The sequence below is a fragment of the Gobius niger genome (genome assembly GCF_951799975.1).
Source record: "Gobius niger genome assembly, chromosome: 2".
In the NCBI taxonomy this organism is placed as follows: Eukaryota; Metazoa; Chordata; class Actinopteri; order Gobiiformes; family Gobiidae; genus Gobius; species Gobius niger.
In genome coordinates this window covers 26,366,768-26,389,357 of record NC_136853.1, presented here as the reverse complement: position 1 = coordinate 26,389,357, position 22,590 = coordinate 26,366,768, and the positions used below count along the sequence as shown (strand labels likewise).

At 41.3% G+C, this 22,590-nt stretch overlaps 3 protein-coding genes across 4 annotated transcripts in view; 2 read left to right on the top strand and 1 right to left on the bottom strand.

The window, feature by feature from the left end:
* Window positions 1-10,319, top strand: part of myo5b (myosin VB) — a 28,224-nt gene extending 17,905 nt beyond the window's left edge. Inside the window, exons 21-39 of the mRNA XM_079551907.1 lie at window positions 673-912; window positions 997-1,233; window positions 1,673-1,766; window positions 3,412-3,548; window positions 3,623-3,877; window positions 3,970-4,035; window positions 5,358-5,597; window positions 6,053-6,147; window positions 6,297-6,374; window positions 6,573-6,771; window positions 6,860-6,953; window positions 7,022-7,168; window positions 7,244-7,395; window positions 7,470-7,559; window positions 7,669-7,819; window positions 7,944-8,238; window positions 8,374-8,548; window positions 8,623-8,703; window positions 9,120-10,319. Coding sequence (XP_079408033.1) covers window positions 673-912; window positions 997-1,233; window positions 1,673-1,766; window positions 3,412-3,548; window positions 3,623-3,877; window positions 3,970-4,035; window positions 5,358-5,597; window positions 6,053-6,147; window positions 6,297-6,374; window positions 6,573-6,771; window positions 6,860-6,953; window positions 7,022-7,168; window positions 7,244-7,395; window positions 7,470-7,559; window positions 7,669-7,819; window positions 7,944-8,238; window positions 8,374-8,548; window positions 8,623-8,703; window positions 9,120-9,272 — 2,979 coding nt within the window. The 3' untranslated portion in view covers window positions 9,273-10,319. The remainder of the gene's footprint in view (window positions 1-672; window positions 913-996; window positions 1,234-1,672; window positions 1,767-3,411; window positions 3,549-3,622; window positions 3,878-3,969; window positions 4,036-5,357; window positions 5,598-6,052; window positions 6,148-6,296; window positions 6,375-6,572; window positions 6,772-6,859; window positions 6,954-7,021; window positions 7,169-7,243; window positions 7,396-7,469; window positions 7,560-7,668; window positions 7,820-7,943; window positions 8,239-8,373; window positions 8,549-8,622; window positions 8,704-9,119) is intronic.
* A 5,831-nt stretch (window positions 10,320-16,150) lies between these two features.
* Window positions 16,151-18,117, top strand: il7r (interleukin 7 receptor; the record flags this gene model as incomplete). Its single annotated transcript, XM_079551413.1, has 5 exons — window positions 16,151-16,164; window positions 16,306-16,451; window positions 16,535-16,680; window positions 16,792-16,998; window positions 17,627-18,117. The coding sequence occupies 5 exons, from the start codon at window positions 16,151-16,153 to the stop codon at window positions 18,083-18,085; spliced, it is 972 nt and encodes a 323-aa protein (XP_079407539.1). The 3' UTR covers window positions 18,086-18,117.
* Window positions 18,118-18,902: 785 nt separating this feature from the next.
* Window positions 18,903-22,515, bottom strand: capslb (calcyphosine-like b). Of its 2 annotated transcripts, XM_079551759.1 has the most exons (6): window positions 22,427-22,515; window positions 21,863-22,027; window positions 20,200-20,377; window positions 19,909-20,118; window positions 19,628-19,746; window positions 19,251-19,346 (listed from the first exon to the last, which is right to left on the bottom strand). In XM_079551759.1, exons 2-5 carry the CDS (start codon window positions 21,997-21,999, stop codon window positions 19,645-19,647), a joined length of 627 nt encoding a protein of 208 aa, XP_079407885.1. In that variant the 5' UTR covers window positions 22,000-22,027; window positions 22,427-22,515; the 3' UTR covers window positions 19,251-19,346; window positions 19,628-19,644. The 2 variants fall into 2 exon arrangements, with proteins under 2 accessions (XP_079407884.1, XP_079407885.1); XM_079551758.1 differs by lacking the exon at window positions 19,628-19,746 and having other exon boundaries at window positions 18,903-19,346.
* Window positions 22,516-22,590: the final 75 nt, after the last annotated feature.

Sequence of the window (22,590 nt, the reverse complement as noted above, 5' to 3'; positions counted from 1 at the left end):
CATCTGGAGGCAGGAAGTGATCAAGAGAAATAAGATTAAACTAAAACTAGCGATTATAAGTGTAAAACTACAACTGAAAAATGTGGTTCTGTTGTGGCTCAAGATGCAAGACCAAGAGGAATGACATTTGAGATGATAAAATAAGGTTTATTTGATATTTATTTATCGTTACCATCACAACAGCTCCAATGGAAATAGATAGGAATCTTCTTCCTGCTTCCAGCTAAGCCCCGAATGTTTACAAACAATTAAAGAAAATAGTGTATTATTCCAGCCTATCATAGAATATTAGATGTTACGAGCAGAATCCAGCATGCTCCTATATTTACATTTGCCAAAATAATATAAAAGTAAACTAGAGACTGAAAGCCGTGGAACAACAAAATACCGGAGTGCCAAAAAACTTTTATGTGAATGAAATCTCCATTGTTTTACATTTTAAAATCTAGTATTTCGCGGGTTTGAGGACAAGCTGTATTGGATGAGCTCTTGTACTTCTACTGTTCAGTCAGAAAGACAGAACGATTTACATGGATTGGTGTGAACTGTGGGTCATGACTTACCGATACATTTGTTTGTAATTGGACTGGAATGTGTTTTTGTGGGATGCCCCTTCTTTACCCCGTGTCATGTCATCACATCAGTACATTGGAGTCTCTTTCCCCTTTTCAGTTCATGCTGCACCACAAGGCAATGATTATCCAGAAACATGTCCGTGGCTGGCTGCAGAGAAAGAAATTCCTACGCGCACGCAACGCTGCGATCACCATACAGTGTGGGTTCAGACGCGTACGGGCGAAACGGCAACTTAAACAACTCAAGATCGAGGCGACGTCCGCGGCACATCTGAAGAAGCTCAACACTGGCATGGAGAATAAAATCGTCCAGCTGCAGAGAAAAGTGGACGAGCAGGTGAGGTGTCTAGTTGAGCCGGTAGTTGCTCTTGATCAGCACGATTTAATTAAAGTTGTCTTTTCCCCATTTGACCCATTTCAGTCTAAAGATTACAAACAGCAGAACGTGCAGCTCGCCACGGCCAATGCGTCTCTGGGCTCAGAAGTCAACAAGCTGCAAAAGGAGCTGGAGCAGGTCAGGAGTCGAACGGGCAACAGCAACCAGGTGACCTCTCTGCAGGACGAGCTGGAGCAGCTGAAGGCGGAGCTGCAGGAGGCCCACGCTCAGAGGAAGGTCCTGGAGGAGGAGCACAGCACGGAGAAACTAGGACTGGAGCAGGTAGTCCAGTGGTTCTCAAACCTTTCACTCAGTGGTCCATCTCATTCGATATTTGATCTTCCAAGCACCACCAGCCCGAGAGCAAGATCAAAACAAGATGAAACCGGGTCTAAAAGGAGCTTAAATTGGACCTACATTAAGTCTAAACTGGGTGCTGAGAGCTACACATGCAGCACTTTGAGAAAACTTTAATCCCCTCTTCTTGTGGCTCCTCAGCAGTTCTAGTCTGTGCTTAGTCTTGGATCAGTTTTAGTCTCTCTTTTGGCCTCCTTTCCTCTCAGCAAGAACTACTGTAGACCCGGTGAGGTCACATTATAGACCTGGTTTAATCTGGTGGTAATATTTTCTTAGATGGTTCCAAGTTTGTTGTTTAAAAACTACTTGTATTTTAGTTTTTAGTCTCGTTCTGTTTTTCATCCATGTTTTTGTCTCACTTCAGAGAGTTAAGGAGCTGGAAAACGAAAACACAATGTTAAAACGTGAAAAGGAAGAAGTTAACCAAAGGATTTTGCTGCACTCAAAGAGCACTGAAGGTGAGCGCGTTGAGTTAGTGGTGTACAGTGAAGGGTTGTCCCCCAGCATAAAAGGTCCTCTGTTTAAAAAGACCAATGACTGAATGTGTCAGGTTTCTGGGTAATTCACCTTTTGTCTGTAACCATGAGAGCTATCAAGTGATATGTCCAGTCAGTGATTGGTTTAGTAATAACAGTGCAGTTAAAGTAAAAAAAAAGACGTACATATGTAGTGTTACAAGTTTAAAAACGAAACAAAAGTACAACATTGATATTAGTGTGTATTTGACCTTGTAGTTTAGAGACCCAGCGGTTGTAGAGGGGTTTTGCGTTCTGTTGCAGTGGCCTCTCTGAAGCTCCAGGGTCAATAGAGTTCAGGATCGTGATGTCTAAGCATCATAGGATTAGCAGCAATAATAGACCAATGGAGATTTTAAAAGTATATAGTATATATATAAATACTGGAGTTACATAAAAACACTTAGACACCACCGTGTGTTAGATGTATTTTCCAATTGTGACTCAGCAACTTCTGTCAGGTTTTCTCTGCTGATAGACATATCTCCATCGATGCGTAGACTACAAAAAGTAGATATCAAGCACTGGCTTAAAGGAACAGGCCACTGTTTTCCATACTGATACATGTTCTTACCTGAGCTTAGACGAGTTGATGCGTTAAACTCTCCTCCTCTATGGGGCCAAACAGGGGTGAAGGTAGAAGCGATCAAGCTCTTCCATGTTTCCCCTATTTTAATACGGTTATGTGAAGAGTTTAACGATCCAAGTGTAGATACACAAAATTAAACGTGTCGATTTTCTAAGTGGATAAAAAGGGGTACTATATTGTGTAGCGTAATAACACCTTAAGAGCACTTCGATGTCCGTTCAGTAAAGTGAAGATGTTACTGCGCGGACATTAGAAAGTGTAACTGCCAATGGGATAAGACCAATTGAAACGTCTCAAAACAAGTGAAATAATCTAGGTCAAATCCCCAACTAAATCTTAACTAGACAGAACAACTCAAATTTGGATTATTATGCTTGACACTTTTAAACTAATCTAGTTCATTACGTTTTGCAGCGTAACCATGGAGATGCGTGCTGCAGTGCTTTAACATTCCCTGTCTCTGTCCCCAGGTTTAAGATTAAACTGGGATTTTACTTCACATTTTGATTTATTCACAAGAACAATATACACAACTGTTTATGTGGCATTTTGTATGTTTTGGTTCTGAAGTGGACAATGTAATTAGAAATCCAAAAGAGCCCGACACTTTGCTAGTTGCTCTAGGAGTCGATATCTAAAAAGTCCAGGTTAGAGCTCGAGATATGAGTTAAATTGTCAGGTTATTAGTTAAAGCTCTGGATTATTACTCGAAGCTCAGTGTTTGAATATTTGTTACTACCTTCATACGCTTTTTTTTTGTTGCTTTTTCCAAATGTTTTGTTTTTTGGTTATTGTGTTTTTGTTGCTCTTTCGCTCCTTTTTTGTGCGTATTTTCATCCTCGTTTTCGTTGCTGTTTTGACGCTTTGTTCAAGAAGCTTTCAGATTTGAGTAATGGGGTTTAAGAGGTTCATAAATCTCAACAAACCTCACAATCAGATACTCGGTTATTGAACTTTTCTTTCCCCCTAACACGCCTTGTTTGTGCGTCATTCGTCCAGAGGTAGAAACCAACAGAGACAACATGCTGCAGTCCGAGCTCGATGCTGAGAGACAGCGTTACCAGAACCTTGTGAAGGAGTATTCAAGACTGGAGCAGAGATATGACAATCTCAAAGAGGAGACGTCGTTGGCAAAGGTTTGTCCTCAAAGCAATTTGCACTGTTGACTCATTTAACCCTGATAACTCCACAAATCTGCCTTTTGTCACAGTTTCACCCGGGCCATCGAAGGAACCCATCCAATCAGAGCAGCTTAGAGTCGGACAGTAATTACCCCTCGGTCTCCACCTCCGAGGTTGGGGACACGGAGGACGCCATTCAACAAGTGGAGGACATGGGAATAGAAAAAGCCGCGATGGACATCAGTCTCTTCATGAAGCTGCAGAAACGTGTGCGAGAGCTGGAGCAGGAGAGGAAGAGACTGCAGGCTAATGTTGAGAAGATGGAGGAGCTTTCCAAACGCAAGGTAAAAATAACAGTTGCCACAGTTTTGTATTTTTTGTATTGTATTTAACACTCATGATATCAATTATTGCCTTTTATGTCTTATTCCAAAAGAGCACTGATCCAAAAAGTCCCACAACTGAGATGGAAAATGCCGATCTGGCCTATAACAACCTGAAGGTACAGTCCAGTGTTTATTCCCTCACTTACGGTCTAATTTCACGGCCTTGTCATCTTCAAATATGACTTACAAGCCAAAATATAATTGTTTGGCGACGCTTTAGATTACAGCCCGCAAGTCCTTTGTGTAGGTACAGTAAAAGTAATTACACGTGTGACAAAAGGTAATTAGGTTTGATAAAGGTGTAATAAAGGCGCACACACAGAGGGGGTCAATGTGCTTATTTATGCATTTTTTTATTATTCACGCATCAGATTTGGGGCCCTAACACTGTAATGCAGGCAACATCAAGCGGCAGTTGTGGTGGTCTGGGCTCATTCTACACATTGGGACATTGCTGGAACACGTAGGCGGAGGAAAATACTTAATTTTAACATTTTTAAAGTCCTTTCCCTTTAAGAGGTTAAGTTGCTTAAAATTAAAGGACACTTAAAGCAGCACCAAGTAATTTGTTTACTTAATTAATCCTTTTCGTAGTCCCTCGTAATCCCTTAACAGTTAATGGGATGATCTTTCATCTCCCCCTGGTGTCTCTGACCAGAAAACCCCAATTGCATTTTTCCCTGCTCCGACCCGGAGGTGCGATACACACTAATGGAATCACGAAGAAGAAGCTAACAGGCCAACTGCGGGCTAGCGCCACTTTAGCAGTATTTACAGATTGAGTGACAAAAAATGTTTCCATTGGGTAATTGGGTTGTGGCACAATGTACAAAACCCTCTGTCCCTTTGTCTTTTCTGTCAGGGAAGTGTTTACTCTCACGGACAATTAATGAGTAAAGAAAATGCAACATGCTACGACACCTGCAGTGGCGCTTATGGCCTCTAGGGGCATCAGTTAATTAGTACTGCTTTAAATTAAGACAAAAACCCTTGAAATGAGACCAAAAAAAGTCAAAGTAAGAAAAATCATTCTTGTTCTGCAATAAAATGGTCTAAACATACTGAAAACTAGAACAAATGCCAATAATTCAAGCACTTTTAAGTCATTTTTGTCTAAGATAAGAATGCATTTTTTTCCTCCAGTGTATGGTGTATTTTATAATGCTGGCACATCTATATAACGACCAAAACATTGCAACGCCAAAATTGAAATCTGGGTCTAGTCACGAGTTTATAACTTTAAAAGAACCATTATAACCATGTCCAGTCACTTGATTCATTCATTACTTTGTGACAGTGTAATAATAAGCCGGTTTAATCCACACGTTAAAGCTGTGTGCATATAATTTCTGATGGCATATGTATTTTTCCCTTCTCTCAAAATGTCTGCTTCCTCTGAATCTGCTTCATCTTTTTATGCTCTTTTTCTCCACTGCAGAGGCAGGAGCTGGAGTCTGAGAACAAAAAACTCAAGAATGACTTGAACGAGCTGAGGAAGACGATAGCAGAACGCGCCACACAAAACAACTCGTCCAATGAGCTGCAGGACGGCTACAACGTGCTGCTGAGCCAGTTAAAGGCGGCCAACGAGGAGCTGGACGCCCGGAAGGAGGAGGTGCTCATCCTCAGGACACAGATCGTCAGCAATGCCGAGCAGCTGGAAAAGAATGGGCTTATAGTACGTACTCACAACTCAAGTTCTTTTTAATCTATGCATTTATCATTTTTTTCTGTTCGCCTTTACCCAAATCTAAAAGCTTCTCAACTGGAGAGCGACAGTGTAATGCCTCATTTGAAAGCTAAGACCTACAAAAGTGACCGTAAAAACTACCCTTGATACATTGTACATAACTAAATTTAGTACAATGTAATGAGCTCTGTACCAATCTGTAATAACTTGTACCTATGGGTTTGATACACAATGGAATAATATGTATTTGTAGCTCAGACCAGGAGGCAGGTTATTTTGACATGTACACAGGACATTACCTTAATAGTGCGGCCCTATTCTCACAGACTTACTGCTTTTAAACGTGATCCCTCGTCACACTGTGGCGCTGTTGCTTTTACCAACATGCAGCGTAGATTCATGTTAATGTTACTAGTAAATGCTCCTTCATCCACTTTCACCAGGAGCGCACTGAAATGCCTGAGCTGAACAACAGTAAAGAGCCCATTGATAAAGAAGAGGCAATGAAAGCCTATCAGGGATTGTGCGAGTCTAAGAAGTAAGTGTCCTTATCCACTTGGCTAAAAATGCTTACTGTCCTGTCGTTTACTTTGCTGCTCATACTTCTGCTTCCTTGTACTCATGTTTCATGCTTCATTAATTATTTTCTATTACTGCTGTTTTCCCTGCTTCCTTAATGGACTTCAGTAAAGCACAGGACTGGTGTTATTTGAATGAAGATGGGGAGCTCGGTTTGGCTTACCAGGGCCTAAAACAAGTGGCCAGGTCTCTGATGTTTTGCTTAATGCTTTTGTTGGCGCCTCTTTGCTGTGCTGTGACTTCTTTACTCTTTTTCTCATTAGACTGTTTTGCACTAGGAAGTATGTGGTCACTATGTAGCTTCCATAACTTAATGTGTTTATTTCACTTGGGTGTGAAAAGTAGTTTGGAAGACTTTGTCTTATGTCTTCCTGCTCCCATCAGGCTTCTGGAGGCTCAGCTCCAGACTCAGTCCAGGCAGCACAAAGATGAGCTGGAGGCGCTGCACACTCAGATCGAGTTGCTAAAGGACGACATTGAGAAAAAACAGGAAATCCTGAACTACACCATGTCTCTGTCCCCAGAGGCACAGGTGGAGTACAGCGTCCAACAAGAAATCACTCGTCTCACCAATGACAACCTGGTGAGGTCATCACCACTGTCCCGGGACACACTATAGTGAAAAGACTCTCGACACACCTTTCATTGTGTGGTCTCTCCTGTTGTTGCAGGATCTCAAAGAGTTGGTTGAAAAGTTGGAAAAGAACGAAAAGAAGCTGAAAAAGCAACTGAGGATCTATATGAAGAAAGTCCAAGAGCTTGAAGGTAGGAATAGGCTTTTTCTGTCCGTTTACATATATTATTTTATATTACATTTTATCTCTGCTGTGCAGCATTACAGGCCGCTGCCGCTCAGTTGAGCAGAGCGAAACCTGAACTGAGTCGGCAGGTGACAGTGCAACGTAAAGAGAAAGACTTTGAGGGAATGCTTGAATACAGCAAAGACGATGAGGCGCTTCTTATCAAATCTCTCATCACTGGTGAATAACTCAACATATTTCCTATTTGCTGAAAGAGCATTAAATGATTCAACTCTTACTGTGAAATGTTTTCAGACATCAGGCCCAGCATTGTCTCAGCTACAGTTCCTTGTTTGCCTGCGTACATCCTCTTCATGTGCATTCGGCATGCAGACTATATCAATGACGACCAGAAAGTGGAGTCTCTGCTCACCTCCACAATAAACTCTATAAAGAAGGTCCTGAAGGTAAAAGAAAGAACAGCAGCAATACATTTTGACTGACTGTCTACAGTTGTTTTGAACAAGATCATGTTTTGCAGAAAAACAATGATGATTTTGAGATGACATCCTTCTGGCTGGCCAATACAAGCCGCCTCCTCCATTGTCTGAAGCAGTACAGTGGTGATGAGGTCAGTGTCTGGATGTTTTATAAATAGCCAGAATAAAATAATTTAAAAAAAAATTATTGACTGATACTGTGATGCACATTTGATTGTGTTTTTATCTGCCGTTATTCAGGCGTTCATGACCCAGAACTCTCTGAAACAGAATGAGCACTGTTTGAAAAACTTTGACCTGGCTGAATACAGACAGGTGCTGAGCGACCTCTCCATTCAGATCTACCAACAGCTCATCAAAGTGGCTGAAGGCCTCTTACAGCCAATGATTGGTAAGTTTCTCATGAGACAGGCCTTGACTTGGACAATAAATGGTTCTGTTTCACTGTGCATGTGTAAATTAAGTTGTGTGAATTGGCTTTTGAAGGAAAAACCTGCTTTGCTTTGTATGTGTAGTGTCTGCTATGTTGGAAAGTGAAAGCATCCCGAGCCTGGCCGCAGTGAAGCCCACGGGGTATAGGAACCGCTCCTCCAGCATGGACAATGACGGCAGTGGCCCCTCCAGCTACACATTGGACGCCCTGATCCGGCAACTAGGACAGTTTCACAGCATCATGAGGGAGCACGGCCTGGACCCTGAGATCATTGGGCAGGTGGTCCGACAGCTGTTCCACTGCATAAACGCTTTCACCCTCAACAACCTGCTGCTGCGCAAAGACGTGTGCTCCTGGAGTACAGGCATGCAGCTCAGGTACTGCCACAAGTAAAGCATGTCCGAATCAGGCATCGCTTTATTGGTCCAAAAAACAGGGCTATGTTAGAACTATCACAATTAGATCATTCTCGTTTTCATGCAGAGTGCTGATGGTTTTTGTATTTCATGTAGGTACAACACCAGTCAGATGGAGGAGTGGCTCAGGGGAAATAACTTGTTCCAGAGTAAAGCAGCTGCAATGCTGGAGCCCATCATTCAGGCTGCTCAGTTACTGCAGGTCAAGAAGAAGACGTCCCAGGATGCAGAGGCGATCTGTTCACTCTGCTCTGCCCTCACCACACAACAGGTTCATAGAGAGACTGCCTTAAAAATAGATTAAACCTGGCAAAGCTTCCCTCATACCTCCTCTTGTGTTCATAGATTGTGAAAATCCTAAACCTCTATACACCACTGAATGAGTTTGAAGAAAGAGTCACTGTGTCATTCATTCGTAGCATCCAGGTAAGTCCTACTATTTTACTTTGCTACACGATTTGAATAATTCCCTTTGTTTGCCTTCAACTGCATATGAGGACACAGGCATAAGAATCGCCTGCTTTTTTCTTTTTACTTAATCTCTAAGTAGAAAAATATCTGTTGATCGAGGGCGACCTTGCCCAGAGGTTAGCTGCACATAGCAAACATTACTATGCCGTATGCCATAACTCAATTGAAAACTAAGAACCCCCACAGTTCAGTCACTGAGCTTTAAATACTGGAGGCTGCACTAGCACTGATGACTTAGTTTGTCATACCATTCATTGATTTCAACATGTTCACTTCAGATCTGTGACATGAATACCCTACCCTATATAATAATACTGGAATATTGTTGACACCCCTGGTGGTGTATTACACTAACATGAATGTGTCTACAGAGTCTACTGCAGGACAGAAACGACCCTCAGCAGCTCCTGGTGGACACAAAACACATTTTCCCTGTTCTCTTTCCGTACACTCCCTCCGCTCTGAGCCTCGATACCCTGCACATCCCCGCTTCTCTCGGCCTGGACTTTATCAGCAGGGTCTGATCCAGCACAAACTCAAGTGGAGACACAGCCATGGCATGAAAAGGCTGCAAGGTGCAGAGAAAGACAGTTATATCCTCCAGTGGCACGGACAAAGGACAAGTTTACTCTTCTACAAGCACTTTGTGCTGTTGAAGAACTGTTTAGAAGATGGTTTGTGAAATTTCATCTCTCAACTCACAGCATTAGTAGTGTATCCATTGTAAAACATCCCAGACTGAAGTTGACCGGGCCTGATACCAAAGAGGATGAGCAGGTGAAATAAAGTCTTGGACTGGACAGTAAAGAAGGAAAGCTGTGTCTGACTATGGCAGATCAATGATGCGATGTAAATGTATGGGTTTTTGCCAATTGGAATCGTAAAACGAATCTAGACATTTCCTGTTTTATTTTTCCTCATGTTGTACTGCCTTATCCAAGAGTGGTTAATGTATCGTTTAAAATGCCACTCACTTACATGTGTGTCTTTTGCTTAATGGATGTCTTTATGTTGATACAAATGCACAATGTAGTTTTCACTGTTTTCTCTGATCCTTTGATTTGACTCAATAACAAATCGGGAGATGCAGTGCCCTCTGCTGGCACGTTTTATATTGACTTTCAACACTACACTTGGAGTTCTCATCTCAAATAGCTCAAACAGTAAAAGGACGGAGAGTAATGTTTGCACATGTACAATAATCAACAGTCTAACAGACGCATGTAGAATAGTGGGTATTGCTTTATATTAAGAGGTGCTTGTTAATTATTAAGAAGCACAAGTAATCTGTTCAGAGTTAGGGTTAAGATCAGGGTTGGCCTTGAATAAGTCTATTATCATTGTAGTTGATAATACAATGAGCAGCTTATTAATATCTTCACAAGTATATTATTCATGGCCCATTAATTACTTCTGCTTATTAATACCATATTACCTTATTATTATTAAATGAGCACCCCCTAATATAAAACGTTGCAAATAGTATTTTGTTTGACATGAATATTTGATAATAATTACTTTGACTGCATGCCTACATTCAGCAGTAAAGTATATTTCTGTAATTTATGTGTTTGCCAGGAACAGATTTGATCTGTAAAGTATCCTTTCAAATGTTGCATATTATCTATGAAAGTACATTTACATCTGATTTGAAGTAGTTCTTTATGTTTGGAAAATGAAGCCCGTACTGAAACTAATCATAAGCCATGTCATACTCTCATCTCTGTCCTGTACACTTCACAGATCACAGAACAGGCAAATGATAACTTTACTGCTGCCTTCAAAATTGTGAAAATAATAAATTACATGAGACAACCTCTCCCTGCACACAGTGTAGATTTTTTACAGACCCAGAATATGAATGATAGCACATTCAGTAGTTAAATCCTAATGCAAAAATAATATTGGCCAGATAATGTGCACACAAGTCGACTTAAATGGCTACTAAAGGTCAGCACCCTCACCTGTGACCTGTGTTTGTAATTATTGTGTGGATCAAAGGTCAGTGAGTTTTTGGGCTCCTGACAAACCCTTGCTTCTTTCATCCAGAGCTGCACTGACGTTTCTGGTTTCTGAATCATGGGGAAAGAAAAAGAATTGTCAAAGGATCTGCGTGAAGAGGTAGTTGAACTGTATAAAACGGGACAGGGATATATTAAAAAAAAGATATCCATGGTACTGAGAGTATTGACAGTTGTTGAAACCAGGTCTACCAACAAAAACCAAGAGGTAGTTTCATCTGAAATACAGTACACTCTCAAACAAACAGTGGTGTAGCTGTTTCAAGATGCACAATAAAGTGGCAGTTGATTATTACTTCGCAAATGCCACAAAGTCACTGCTTTCAATATGCCAAACAGCACAGAGACAAGCCTCAACATTTCTGAAACAATGTCATTTGGAATGATGCAGTGTTAATTTTGACAACATATTTTATTTTAGTTTTAGTCTTAGTCTTTTGACTAAAATGTAATTTGATTTTAGTCAAGATTTAGTCAAAAAAAAACGTTTCAATTTTAGTCTAGTTTTAGTCGACTAAAATTGCATGTCAATTTAGTCGACTAAAATGAGGACTAATTTAGTCGACTTATATTTATAATATTCATTATAATCATATTTAATTGTGGTCCTCGACTTCATGGAGCTGCTTCCACATGAATAAAGCTCAGAGCTGATCCTTTGGCAGTGAATTTAAATGATATGAGGCTTTTTCAGACGGTCAATAGAAGTTTGGATGATTTTAGTCTCTCCTTTTCATTTTTATTTAGAATTTTAGTCGACTAAAATATCTGGACATTTTAGTCATAGTTTTAGTCTCCTGAAAAGTTTTGATTTAGTTTTAGTCCAATTTTAGTCGTCAAAAATAACACTTTGACTAAAATTAAGACTAAATATTTTAGTCGACGAAATTAACACTGGAATGATGAAACCAAAATGGGACTTTTTGGCCATAAACATAAGCGTTACATTTGGTAAATTCTCAAGGCCTGTGATGAACGGTGCACCATTACAGTGAAACACGGAGGTGGATCACTGATGTTTTGGGATGTGTGAGCTACAGGAAACTTGGTCAAAGTTGATTTCAGGATGAATAATGCATGTTATTAAAGAATAGGAAGGAGGAAAAGTGTCATTCATCATCATCCTGGAAGCTGTGCATGGGACGCACTTGACAACAATCCAAAGCACAAGGCCATGTCTTGTTTCTTTGTTTGTTTGTGTTTACTTTATTGTCCCCATAGGGAAATTTGTCCTCTGCATTTAACCCATCCTTTGATGCCGCTGGGGCAACTCATAAGGAGCAGTGGTCGACGGCAGTGTCGCGCCTGGGGACCCATCTCCATGATGTGGAGCCAGGCTGATGGTCAGAATCACCTGGCTGGAGGATTCACCTGTTCTACATGTTTTTAGTGGTAGGGGAAACCGGAGTACCCGGAGGAAACCTACACAGACACAGGGAGAACATGCAAACTCCACACAGAAAGGCCCCGTCCTGGTGGGAATCAAACCCGGGACCTTCTAGCTGTGAAGCGGAGGCGCTAACCGCTGCGCTACCGTGCATGGGCCTCTCACTTCATTGGCTACAGCAGAATAAAGTGAAGGATCTGGAGTGGACATCTCAGTCTCCTGACCTCAGTACCATTGAGCCACTCATGCAGGACAGCCCAGGAATTTACAGGAACTGGAGCCAAAAATAATTGACATTTTTACCTTTGGAAGAAATAAAGAGGCCCATCCACAACTACCACAAAAGAATCCAAGCTGTGATTGATGTTAAAGGGGAAAGACACAGCATTAAGAAGTGGTATGTCAGGGTCACTTTGGGAGTTTATTTTGTCATTATGATTTAAAAAAGAGTAAACTCAGTTGTTTCACCATAACAGGGTTCACACAAACACTAACTATGAGTGGAAACAAATCTTTTGTATTTTCATTAATATTCTCTGAAAAATGGCCAAAAAGATATATATTATGTAAATGTAGGTACGTAAACTTTTGACCACAACTGTATGTGTATGTATGTATGTGGAAAAGATTGTCTGCGCTTGCGTCAGATATCCAGATCATCCTATGATAGTGAATATGTACGAGTTATGTACGAGTTGCACAGGAGAGCGTGCAGTTGTGTGAGCTGGCTCTGTGCAGGGTTCTCATGGCAGCTCAGTCAGCCGTTTGTGAGGCAGGTCGTGGTTTGTTCAGTTGCTGCAGCTGCAGGACTCTTCACTTAAACAGCAACAAATGGGAACTGCTGTCAATTGCATCCAAGTCAGCTGGACTTTACACTATGAGTCATGCATCAAAACATAAAACCATCAAAATGAATCGCCAATTACCATTTATTTCAAACAAACATCATTTCGAGTGTTTTCTGCGCACGCAATTTTTTCTTGGTCACATATAATAATCTTTACCATTTGATTTGTTCAAAGATTTCCCTCATGTCCTGACCTGATAAAGCTCGTGTCTAGATGTTAATTAAAGTTGGCTTGGAGTTGTTGGTGTTTTTAAGGGATGAAGATAAATAATATGACTCAAGGAAGAGGATGTGGTGACAAGTCATTTCTGAAGCATAGCCTCTGTTTGCAAAACTTGCAACACATTTCTATAGAACGAGAATTTGCATAGACTACATGCTCAATGTCAAACACTGATGCCAAAATTGTGCAGATGGAGTTCTGAGGAGCTGGGTATAGATGCTCAGAGCTCTTTCAGAGGATGTTGAGAGAAGAAACGCATGTGGCAGCTTTAAAGGTGCATTCATTTGGTGTGGCTTTGCTCACATCACTACAAGATTTGGCTCTGTGGTTTGAAGGTACCGGCGTAGGCGACAGAAATAGATGCACATAGTAGATATGTGTTTAAGGACATCCTGAATCTGCATTTACTGAGGACTTAAAGACCTCATACAAACGCTATATATGCCAGGCGACTCCAAAGCGCGTTTTGTGGATCTGCATCTTCAAACAGGTGGCATTATGGATTCCCATCTCTGCTAAAGTGGGAGGTAACCAATCTGAACCGCAGCAGAATGTGAGATATAACCTCAGCCATGTGGTTTACAGCAGTCAAAGCCTGGCTGCTCTTCCCCTGTCAAACCCTGCATTCAAAACATCCATCCTTTATTTTTCCCCCTCTTTATAGTAAGTAAGAAAATCCACCAGTAAATCAACTCTAGATCAGGCACACATTCGTACAAACAAGGCAAACTTATGGCCTCTAATTGCACAAAGCACTATGTGTATTAAGCACTATGTGTATTAACAACCCTTGTTTATTTGATCAGATTTAACTTAAGTTACTGGACGTTGTTAAAGAGATACATGAAGTACATTGTAGCATGTATATGTTGCCATATCTACCAAATCAAAACATATTTCATTTGACTGTGTTTCATTCTCTGCATTCAAGTGAACCACAGGTGTCACCCACAAACGCACTCAAGTGCTAAAACACCGCTGATTCCTGCTGAGACATGCTTCCACCACAAGTGCAGATAGAATCTACACATTAGGATACTGCCCAAAACAGCAAACAGGTGCATCTATGTTTAAAGGAGAAACTATATCTACACAGCACACCCCCATTTCTGACAAAAAGAATGACTTTGTGCAAAATGTTTCTTTAATTAAAAGTACAATAAATGGATAAAACATTTTTATAACAAAACAAAAAATAAGAATTTAGACAAAGGTCTGGGGCCAAATATCATCAAGCAGATGAGGTTATATCACTAATTCTGTTGTTTCAGTCTTTTATGGACTGTTATGAAATAGTCCATGTATCTGTACAAGTACGTCACTGCTGTGTTTGATGAAAGAGAAAGTAAAACAATGGATTACAAAACAGGCTTCCATCATGTTATGGTTTTCCAAGGAAATGAACAGTCTTTACTGTTAAACAGGGGCAGGCAATGATTAAGAGGCAAATCTGGCCCCAAGATGATTTTGTGTGGTATAATTACATAAGTAAAGGTGTCATGCTGACCACTCATACAGGTGCTCAGCCACTACGGTCAAATACATACTAATATACACCTTTTTTCAAGCATAAAAAGTTACATAATGCACCTTTAAGTAAATTTGTTGTTCTTGTATCTGTGCTTTTACTTAAGTAAGAAAACTGAGTGTTTCTTCCACCACAGAAAAGCCGACCCAGTTGACCGGACCTCTTCATGGCTGCGATGTTAAGTGACAGACATGTCTGCTGTCCTCAAGTTGAGTTCATTGTAAACACTGACTTGTACCCTGGCCCCAAAGAAAAATAGATCACTCGCTACGGGAAGTGGTTTAGACGCACTGGTTCAGATGCTGTGTTTACATTGTAGGTCACATAATGACTGTGTCTTGCAGTCTATCTAATGCAATGACATGGCAGTGGGACCTTCTTGCCAGTGAATGCTCATGAACATGCATAAGACTGTATGTAGAGTAAACAGTGCACATGTTGAACTTGATAGCATTATACAACTGCTGTCTCTCATATATTCATTGACACCATCACAGACACACTGGGTGATATTGAGACATCCCAAACTGAGCACGCCAATGTGTGTCATTCTTAATTCTTCTCAGCACCCAAAGCTTAAAGGACAACATCTCAATTATGATGCGCATTTGGACAATTGGAAAAATGTATTAACGTTTTTACGGGACACAAGGTTGAGGCAAACAGCAACAATCAAACAAAGCATTTACTGAACATCCTGTGAATATCAGGCTTCCTGTGTGCGTAAATAAGAGTCTTGTCTCCACCCATGTGGGGCTTAAAAGCTCAGTGCGGCAGAGAGCAGCACAGATGAAGTTGGAGACAGTTCATTAGCTGATGGACAATGCTGCTGCTGCTGCTGCTGCTGCTCTGGACTGCGATGCTGTCATCCACAGCCCGGGCCCAGAGTGGAGATGTGGACACTGACATGGGTGAGAACACAACACACAAATATCATAGTTGCACAAAGTTTACCACTAAGTCTGTTTTTGTCCAGAACCTACAGTATCCTGCACATCCCACATCAGTGTGCACGAAGGGAGTAACATAAGTTGTCGCCTCATCTCCAGGGACGATGCTCTGGATGATGATGAGGATGAAGATGCTGACACCATAGTGAAGATGACTGCATGGTAAGATGTTTTTTTTTTAAAGTTTGGAACAGGCCACCGTTTTTCCATACTGTTCTTACCTGAGCTAAGACGAGATGATGTGTACCTGTCTGGTCTTTACGCGTGCGCTCAGTCACACAAAAAGACCAAAGATGTTGTTAGCATTTAGCCTCTCCTCCTCTTCTCCTCTATGGGGCCAAACGGGAGTGAAGTTAGAAGCGACCAAGCTCTTCGACATCGATTTTCAAGTCGGATAAAAAGGAGTACTATAGGCTAAATACTAACAACATTTTCAGTCTTCTTGCATGACTGAGCACACGCACAAAGACCAGACAGGTACGTATCAACTCGTCTAAGCTCAGATAAGAACATATCTCAGTATGGAAAAACGGTGGCCTGTTCCTTTAAGATTGCAAGAGATAAAACCGCCTTAAAAACTAGCACTTATTTGTTGTTTTAGTTGCTGTAGAGTGAAGAAGAAGTGTGTAGCGGTGTTCGGAGACACTTTGAGCTCCCATATACTGAAACCTGTTTCGCCAGTCAATCTGACAGTTCTGTCTAAAAGAGGCCACCGCATTGAGAGAGTGCTTGATTTAAGAACAATAAGTACGGTCTTTGCCAATTAAACATTTTAATGTGAATCCATTTCAATGTTTTATGATTTTCATTTGTCCTGCTTTTTCCCAAAGTCAAACCAAAAAGTCCTCAGGTGTATAACGTCACTCTGAACCAGGACCAGGCTCTTGTTTATGTTAAAACCCCGTACCACAAGGACTACCTGAAGGAGAGCGACCTGGGCTTTCAGCTTCAGCTCTGGAGTGAGAAGACCAACATGGTAACGGCACTCATCCTCTTCTGCCTTTCAAAGGTTTCTTCAGAAATACACCTTACAAATGTTTAACCTGCTGCTATTGATCTGTGTGTTGAACAAAATGAAAAATCAAAGACTCATAACATGACCTCGGGCTCAATGAACATCGGCCGGAATCATCTGCACAGCGGCACACAGTATCATGTGAAGGCACGGGCACTACCAAGGGCCCACTTTCAGGGCACGTGGAGTGAATGGAGCCAGCCCTACACCTTCCACACCATGGATGCAAAAGACACCGACCAAGGTATGAATAAGCGCTCGATAGTTACCTCCTTCAAGGTTTGATAACTTGAAGCATAGTTTGTTGTGATTTTTGTAATAGGTGAAATGTCAGAAAACCTCCATTTCCTTTTGTGGAGTATCATTCCAGTTGTGGTGATGGTCGTGGCTGTGGTGTTCCTGTGGATGACAAAGTAAGCTATGCATTATTATTATTCACAAATACTTTTTACTCAAGGTACCAGTGAAAGTAATTCTTATTCATTAATTACAAATGGGGAGGTTGGTGGTTTAAATCCCGCCTCACCTGTATGAGTCGGAGGTCTGAGGGACAAATTAGCAGCCTCCGCTCCGTCAGTCTACCCCAGGGCAGCTGGCTGTAGCCGCAATAGTAGCTTATCACCTCCAAGGACACAGTGAATGTATAACGAGTGAATAATGACTACAGTGAAGTGTTTTGAGTAGCTTGTTGTTCTTGTAATGTATTATATTATTATTATTATTATTATTATTATTACTATATTGTATATTATTATTATGTACATTTTTATTAGTCGCTCTCCTTTATCTTATCCTTCCAATAGAATACTGACCTACATGTGGCCAAGTATACCACATCCTAAAACAACTTTTGAGGAAATGGGTAGACCAAATAATGTGAGTATTCTACATGCCACAAGGTTTATAGCTGTTCATGATTAACATATCAAGGCTTTCACAGGCCCTGTTATTGTTCTTCATCCCGGAGAAGGAGTTCTCTTCTCCGAATGTCTACACCAGTGTGAGCCAGTCAGCCGGACCGTCCTGTAGTGAGAAAGAGCCTGTGCTATCTTCCGCTGGAACAAATGAGCTCTTATCCACTTCCACTCAAAGCACAGACGCCTCCTTGAGCACCAGCAGTGCTGAGACAGAGGAGCTGGAGCTGCTGAGCCACAGCAGCACCTCAGAAGAGGGACAGGACGTGAGTGATGGTCTGTCCATTGAGAATGTTGGCCCCCATGTAGAGGCACCAGAGACACCCCCAACTGAGCACAACTGTGCACAAAATGTGCGGGACAATTCCTATGTCACCATGTCCAGTTTCTACCAGATCAGAACAGCCGGGACAGCTGACGGAACAGCCCCCATAAAACTAATTGTGACTTGATCTGCATGGGAGGTTTTGCCTTATGACGATCAATCACAGTAAATTACAGTCGATAAAAGTACTTCTTCAAAGGAATATTCAGCCACATTTTGATACGATCGCACACCATTCATATTTTGTAGGTTTATACACTGACAGTTTTCAAATAGCACTGTGTGAAGCAAATCTTTACTTATGAACTGACAAATATTGTTAAAAGATTCCTATGCACAGAACTAAAGCACAACATAAAGCGCTAGAGCAAACTGCACGCATAAGTCCTCAATTCTGCTTCCTGACACTATGGAAACCTCTTCAGCATTTTCCTGTAGTTCCTCCACTGAATGTAACTGTTAACTGTTCTGCTCTTAAGCCTCACGGTTTGGGCAGTTTTTGAGGTACATGATCATTTGTTACATAATTTACATTTATTTATACTGCATTATCGAATTGTGTGCTACAACCTATCGATAGTTTTGTTTGTTTGCTGCCAGTGTTGATGTGTCAATGAATGAACATCGACATTCAACATCACCAAGCTGCTCCAAATCTCAACATTCATACCTAAAGAGTCAACGCATTCAACTACATTTATCGGACGCCACATCCCCTGTGGTTGAAGGAGGGAAGTTGATGCTGAACTCAAAGCTGCTCTTACTGTTTTATAAACAACCAACGCCTCATTCTCTGAGCTGTTATTCATGACACAAGAACATGCAATATATTTTGCAGCAGGCTTTATTTAGTTTATTTATAAAGGAAGGATAGGTAAAAAGCAGAGACCTTAACCCTTAGATGTCTATTCTATTGGGACATCCAGGAGGGAGCAAGTTTAAAAATGTATCTGTTTTTGTATGTCACAATTAAAGCAATAGATTTTCTACATTAACAACTGAATATAAACGTATAAAAATAAAGTACAATACAACAACGTTTTTTTTCTGTATTTTACTCTTCCACACCAGCTCCATTTGTGGCAATTCACCCCATGGTTTGCATAATTTTCTCCACCACCCTTTCACCAATTTTCTGAATCATGGGACAATGAACAATTGAAACAATCTGGCCGTGTCCATGAAAAAAGTATATATAGCTACATGATTACTTCCCACCTTTACGTGGACATTTGCTGCTACTTGCATTCAGCTACAAAGTGTTAAAATATCCGACACAGTTAAAGTCAAAGTCTCCATGCATTTCTCATCATGAGGATGAAGTAGACGTCTCGGTCAATGGAGGCGCTCACCCCAGAGTAGTAGCTGATAAACTCATCTTTGGTCACCTGTAATTCAAGATAAACCAGTTAATCGGTGACATGTTTGTTCCCTCCCTGACATAAGGCTCACAAACACATACAAAAAACCATCACCAATGTTTCTGTGGTAAAAGATACCAATCAATGATTTACTACTATCACTCCGGTTTAAGTTAGAAGGAAATACAGTATTTTGTACCTAGTGTAAAGAAAGGTCCCAAGTCCCATTGCAAGTCCCAAGTCATCTAGTTGATTGAGCTTTAAGTCACCCCTTTGGCTACTCCTACTGAGTCAAGTGCTATGATTACCGTACTGTGTTGCAAGGTCAAATTTTCCAAGCACTTTTCATCATCACAATAAAGTAGACATCTGTGTCAATGGAGGCACTCACACCAGCATAATAATTTATAAACTCTTCCTGGGTTACCTTCAGAGAATAACACCGTAACAAACACACAGTTAACAGCAAGAGAAGTGCACAAACAACAAAAGCTGTGGTAATGAATCCAACAGAAAAACACAGTCAAGACGTTCTCGTGAATACATATAAACTCATGTTATGATCTGTTTGATGCTGCAAATCTCTTACTTTTCCGTCCTTGTCGGAAGGTGAGTCAAAGCTGTCCAGAAACTTTCGGAAAACCTGATCCTCTGTCCATTCCCCATTCTGATATTTGGGGTGATACTTGGCATTGTAAACACCCCGGAGGTCTTCTACGGTGATCACTCCATCTCCTGTCTTATCAAGCTTGCGAAATGCCTCCATGACCACCGCTTGTCTGGCCTTTGACATTGGTGGCTGTGGGGGAACAAGGGAACAATTCAAGTTTGTTATAAGGCACTACAATTTTTCCGATTTGTTCTTTTCAACTGTGTTTACCCGAAGAGTAATGAGAAATTCCTCAAAGTCAATGGTCCCACTGTTATCTTGGTCAAACTGTTGAAATAGAGCTGTGGCTTCCTCTTTCTCAATCAAGATCCCATAATCATTCAGGCCTTTCACAAACTCTTTGAAGTCCAGACTGCGACTGTTGTTGTCATCCAATATTTTGAACATTCTGGCACACACGAGTCATCAGTTAGTCAGCATACAGTGAGTGTGAGACATGTTTGGCATATGATCCCGATACTGAGGCCAGTTATCCACAACCTTTCCCTCTCCTGGGAGCTACGTTCACTTAATAATCATCACGTTTGGAACAAAAGCAAAATGCATCAAAATGTACCTCATCAAACTTTATTAGAAACCATTTGAGGAGACACTTGTCCCACAGGATGACCTGGGACACGCTGGAGGGACTACGTCTCTTTCAGCTGACCTTGGAATGCCTCGGGTTCGCCCCAGAAGAGCTGGAGGAAATGTGCGGCGTGGATAGGGAATTCTGGACATCTCTCCTCAGACTGCTGCCTCTGTGACCAAGGACAGGCTGAAGTGGAAGAAAATGGTTGGCTGGAAACGGATGGGCTCCCTTGCAGTGACGGGGTTACCATCAACGTTTCGTCTGGTGCAGTTCTGTAGCGCTGGATTAGTCATTTTTTTGCACCAGGTTCTTCTAATTTAGTCCTTAACTGTTGTAGTTTCGAGTCCAGGTTTGGACCTGATTTAGACCTGTTTTAATGGGATTCTTGTGGTTTATTCCTTACATTATTTATGATTCTGTAGGCTTTTGTCTCAATTAGGAATATTATTTTACTCCTTTAAAACATGGTACACATATATTTTTCATTTTGTTATGAAAGATTAAAAAGACTACAGATGCACGCCACATAAAGGAACAATACCACACAATATGACCATAAGGATTTATGATTTCTCCTGCTGGGTTTCTAAGTTTTCCCTCGCTGGGTAGAGAGTCTAAGGACGGGGAACACCCATGCGGCTCGTCACCACCTGCTGCTGACACTTATTTGGACTTTATGATTGTCTGGATACTTCATTCGCCTAAGCTTTACATTGTCTTATTCACTTTTCTGTTTTATCACCATAATGCTTGGTGCAGCCCTGTGAGGCCACTCCTGTTGTGATAATGGGCTATACAAAACCATTGATTGATTAATCATTCTGATAGTGTAGTAGTTTTTAGGTGCATTACACAGAACTAACTCGTGCGGCACAAAATCAAACCACAGCGTCGGCAGCAGCGCTGAATGGTACTCACAGTAGACACGAAAACATCCTGCAGCTGATGAGACAAGTCTCTAGTCTTGTTCACAACATCATAACAGAGGAAAACCACAGCACACAATCATTTAGGAGCAGTTATATAGCCAATTGCATCTCACCACACTAGTGTCTTTGGAAACAACAAATACAGATTTATAGTCATGTAAGGGGCTATTTGGACTGGGCATGCATGATGGCCGTTGCCCCTTGTACAGCCCAATATAAAGATGTGTGTTCCAAGGTTTCCACAAAGCAACAGAGAAGCAAAACATGCCGTTCAGACTGTGAAAAAAGCAAATCGTTGCCTACAGAGCTACTCCTCTGCATGAAAAGTCTGATAAACAGCTGACACAGACACATTTTTAAAGCAAACATTTACCTGGCAAGCCCCTTGATGCCGGAGGAGCCCCTGATGAGGCACTGCAGCCTGAGTCGCTCCACAGGGTCTTTGCACACAGCTAGCTTCTTCTTAGAGTTTAAGGCCATCTCGTGATCGTGCCGTGATGTCCCTGCCATATTTTAGTCAGGATTCGGCAATATTGATCTGTGTAGAGAAATTAGAATGCAGACAGATTCCCAGAGATCTCATTATAGTCCTGATATAAACAACAGTAAGCAAGTTAGCCTAACGTTTCAAAAGTACTCTTTATACTTACTATTTTTAGCCAAATGTTTGAATATTGTGTTCAACATGTTTAGACTAATGTATGCTAAACTAGAAATGTAGAAAGCCTTTGGGATCGGCAAGCCTACTTGATGATCCCTACTGGGGGGTGACAGAAAGTGGAGCAAGCTCTGCAACCGTTTCCTATGAGAGTGCTGCAAAAACGTTTAATCAAAGAAAAGATGTTAACCCTTATCCGAACACAGAGGGTTTACAGGAGCAGCTCATATAATATTGTCTTAAATCAGAAGAGAGAAGATAACTAGAGTTATTACTCACGGCGATTTTCTGTAGCACCTGAGTCCGACCTTCCCGACGCCACGCTGTTACCATGGAGACGGTGTGTTGACTGCTGTGCTCTCCTGTGGCCACGAGGGCGGTCCTGAGATCATGGACACGGGTATGAAAACTATGCTTAAACACGTCAGACAGTTTTTGCTAAA

Coding starts and splice junctions, on each gene's coding strand:
- capslb (XM_079551758.1), bottom strand. CDS start 21,999: ATGGCAGGGACATCACGGCACGATCACGAGATGGCCTTAAACTCTAAG. Junction 20,378..21,862: donor GGCATCAAGGGGCTTGCCAG/GTAAATGTTTGC, acceptor CGTGTGTGCCAG/AATGTTCAAAATATTGGATG. Junction 20,119..20,199: donor AATTTCTCATTACTCTTCGG/GTAAACACAGTT, acceptor GTTCCCCCACAG/CCACCAATGTCAAAGGCCAG.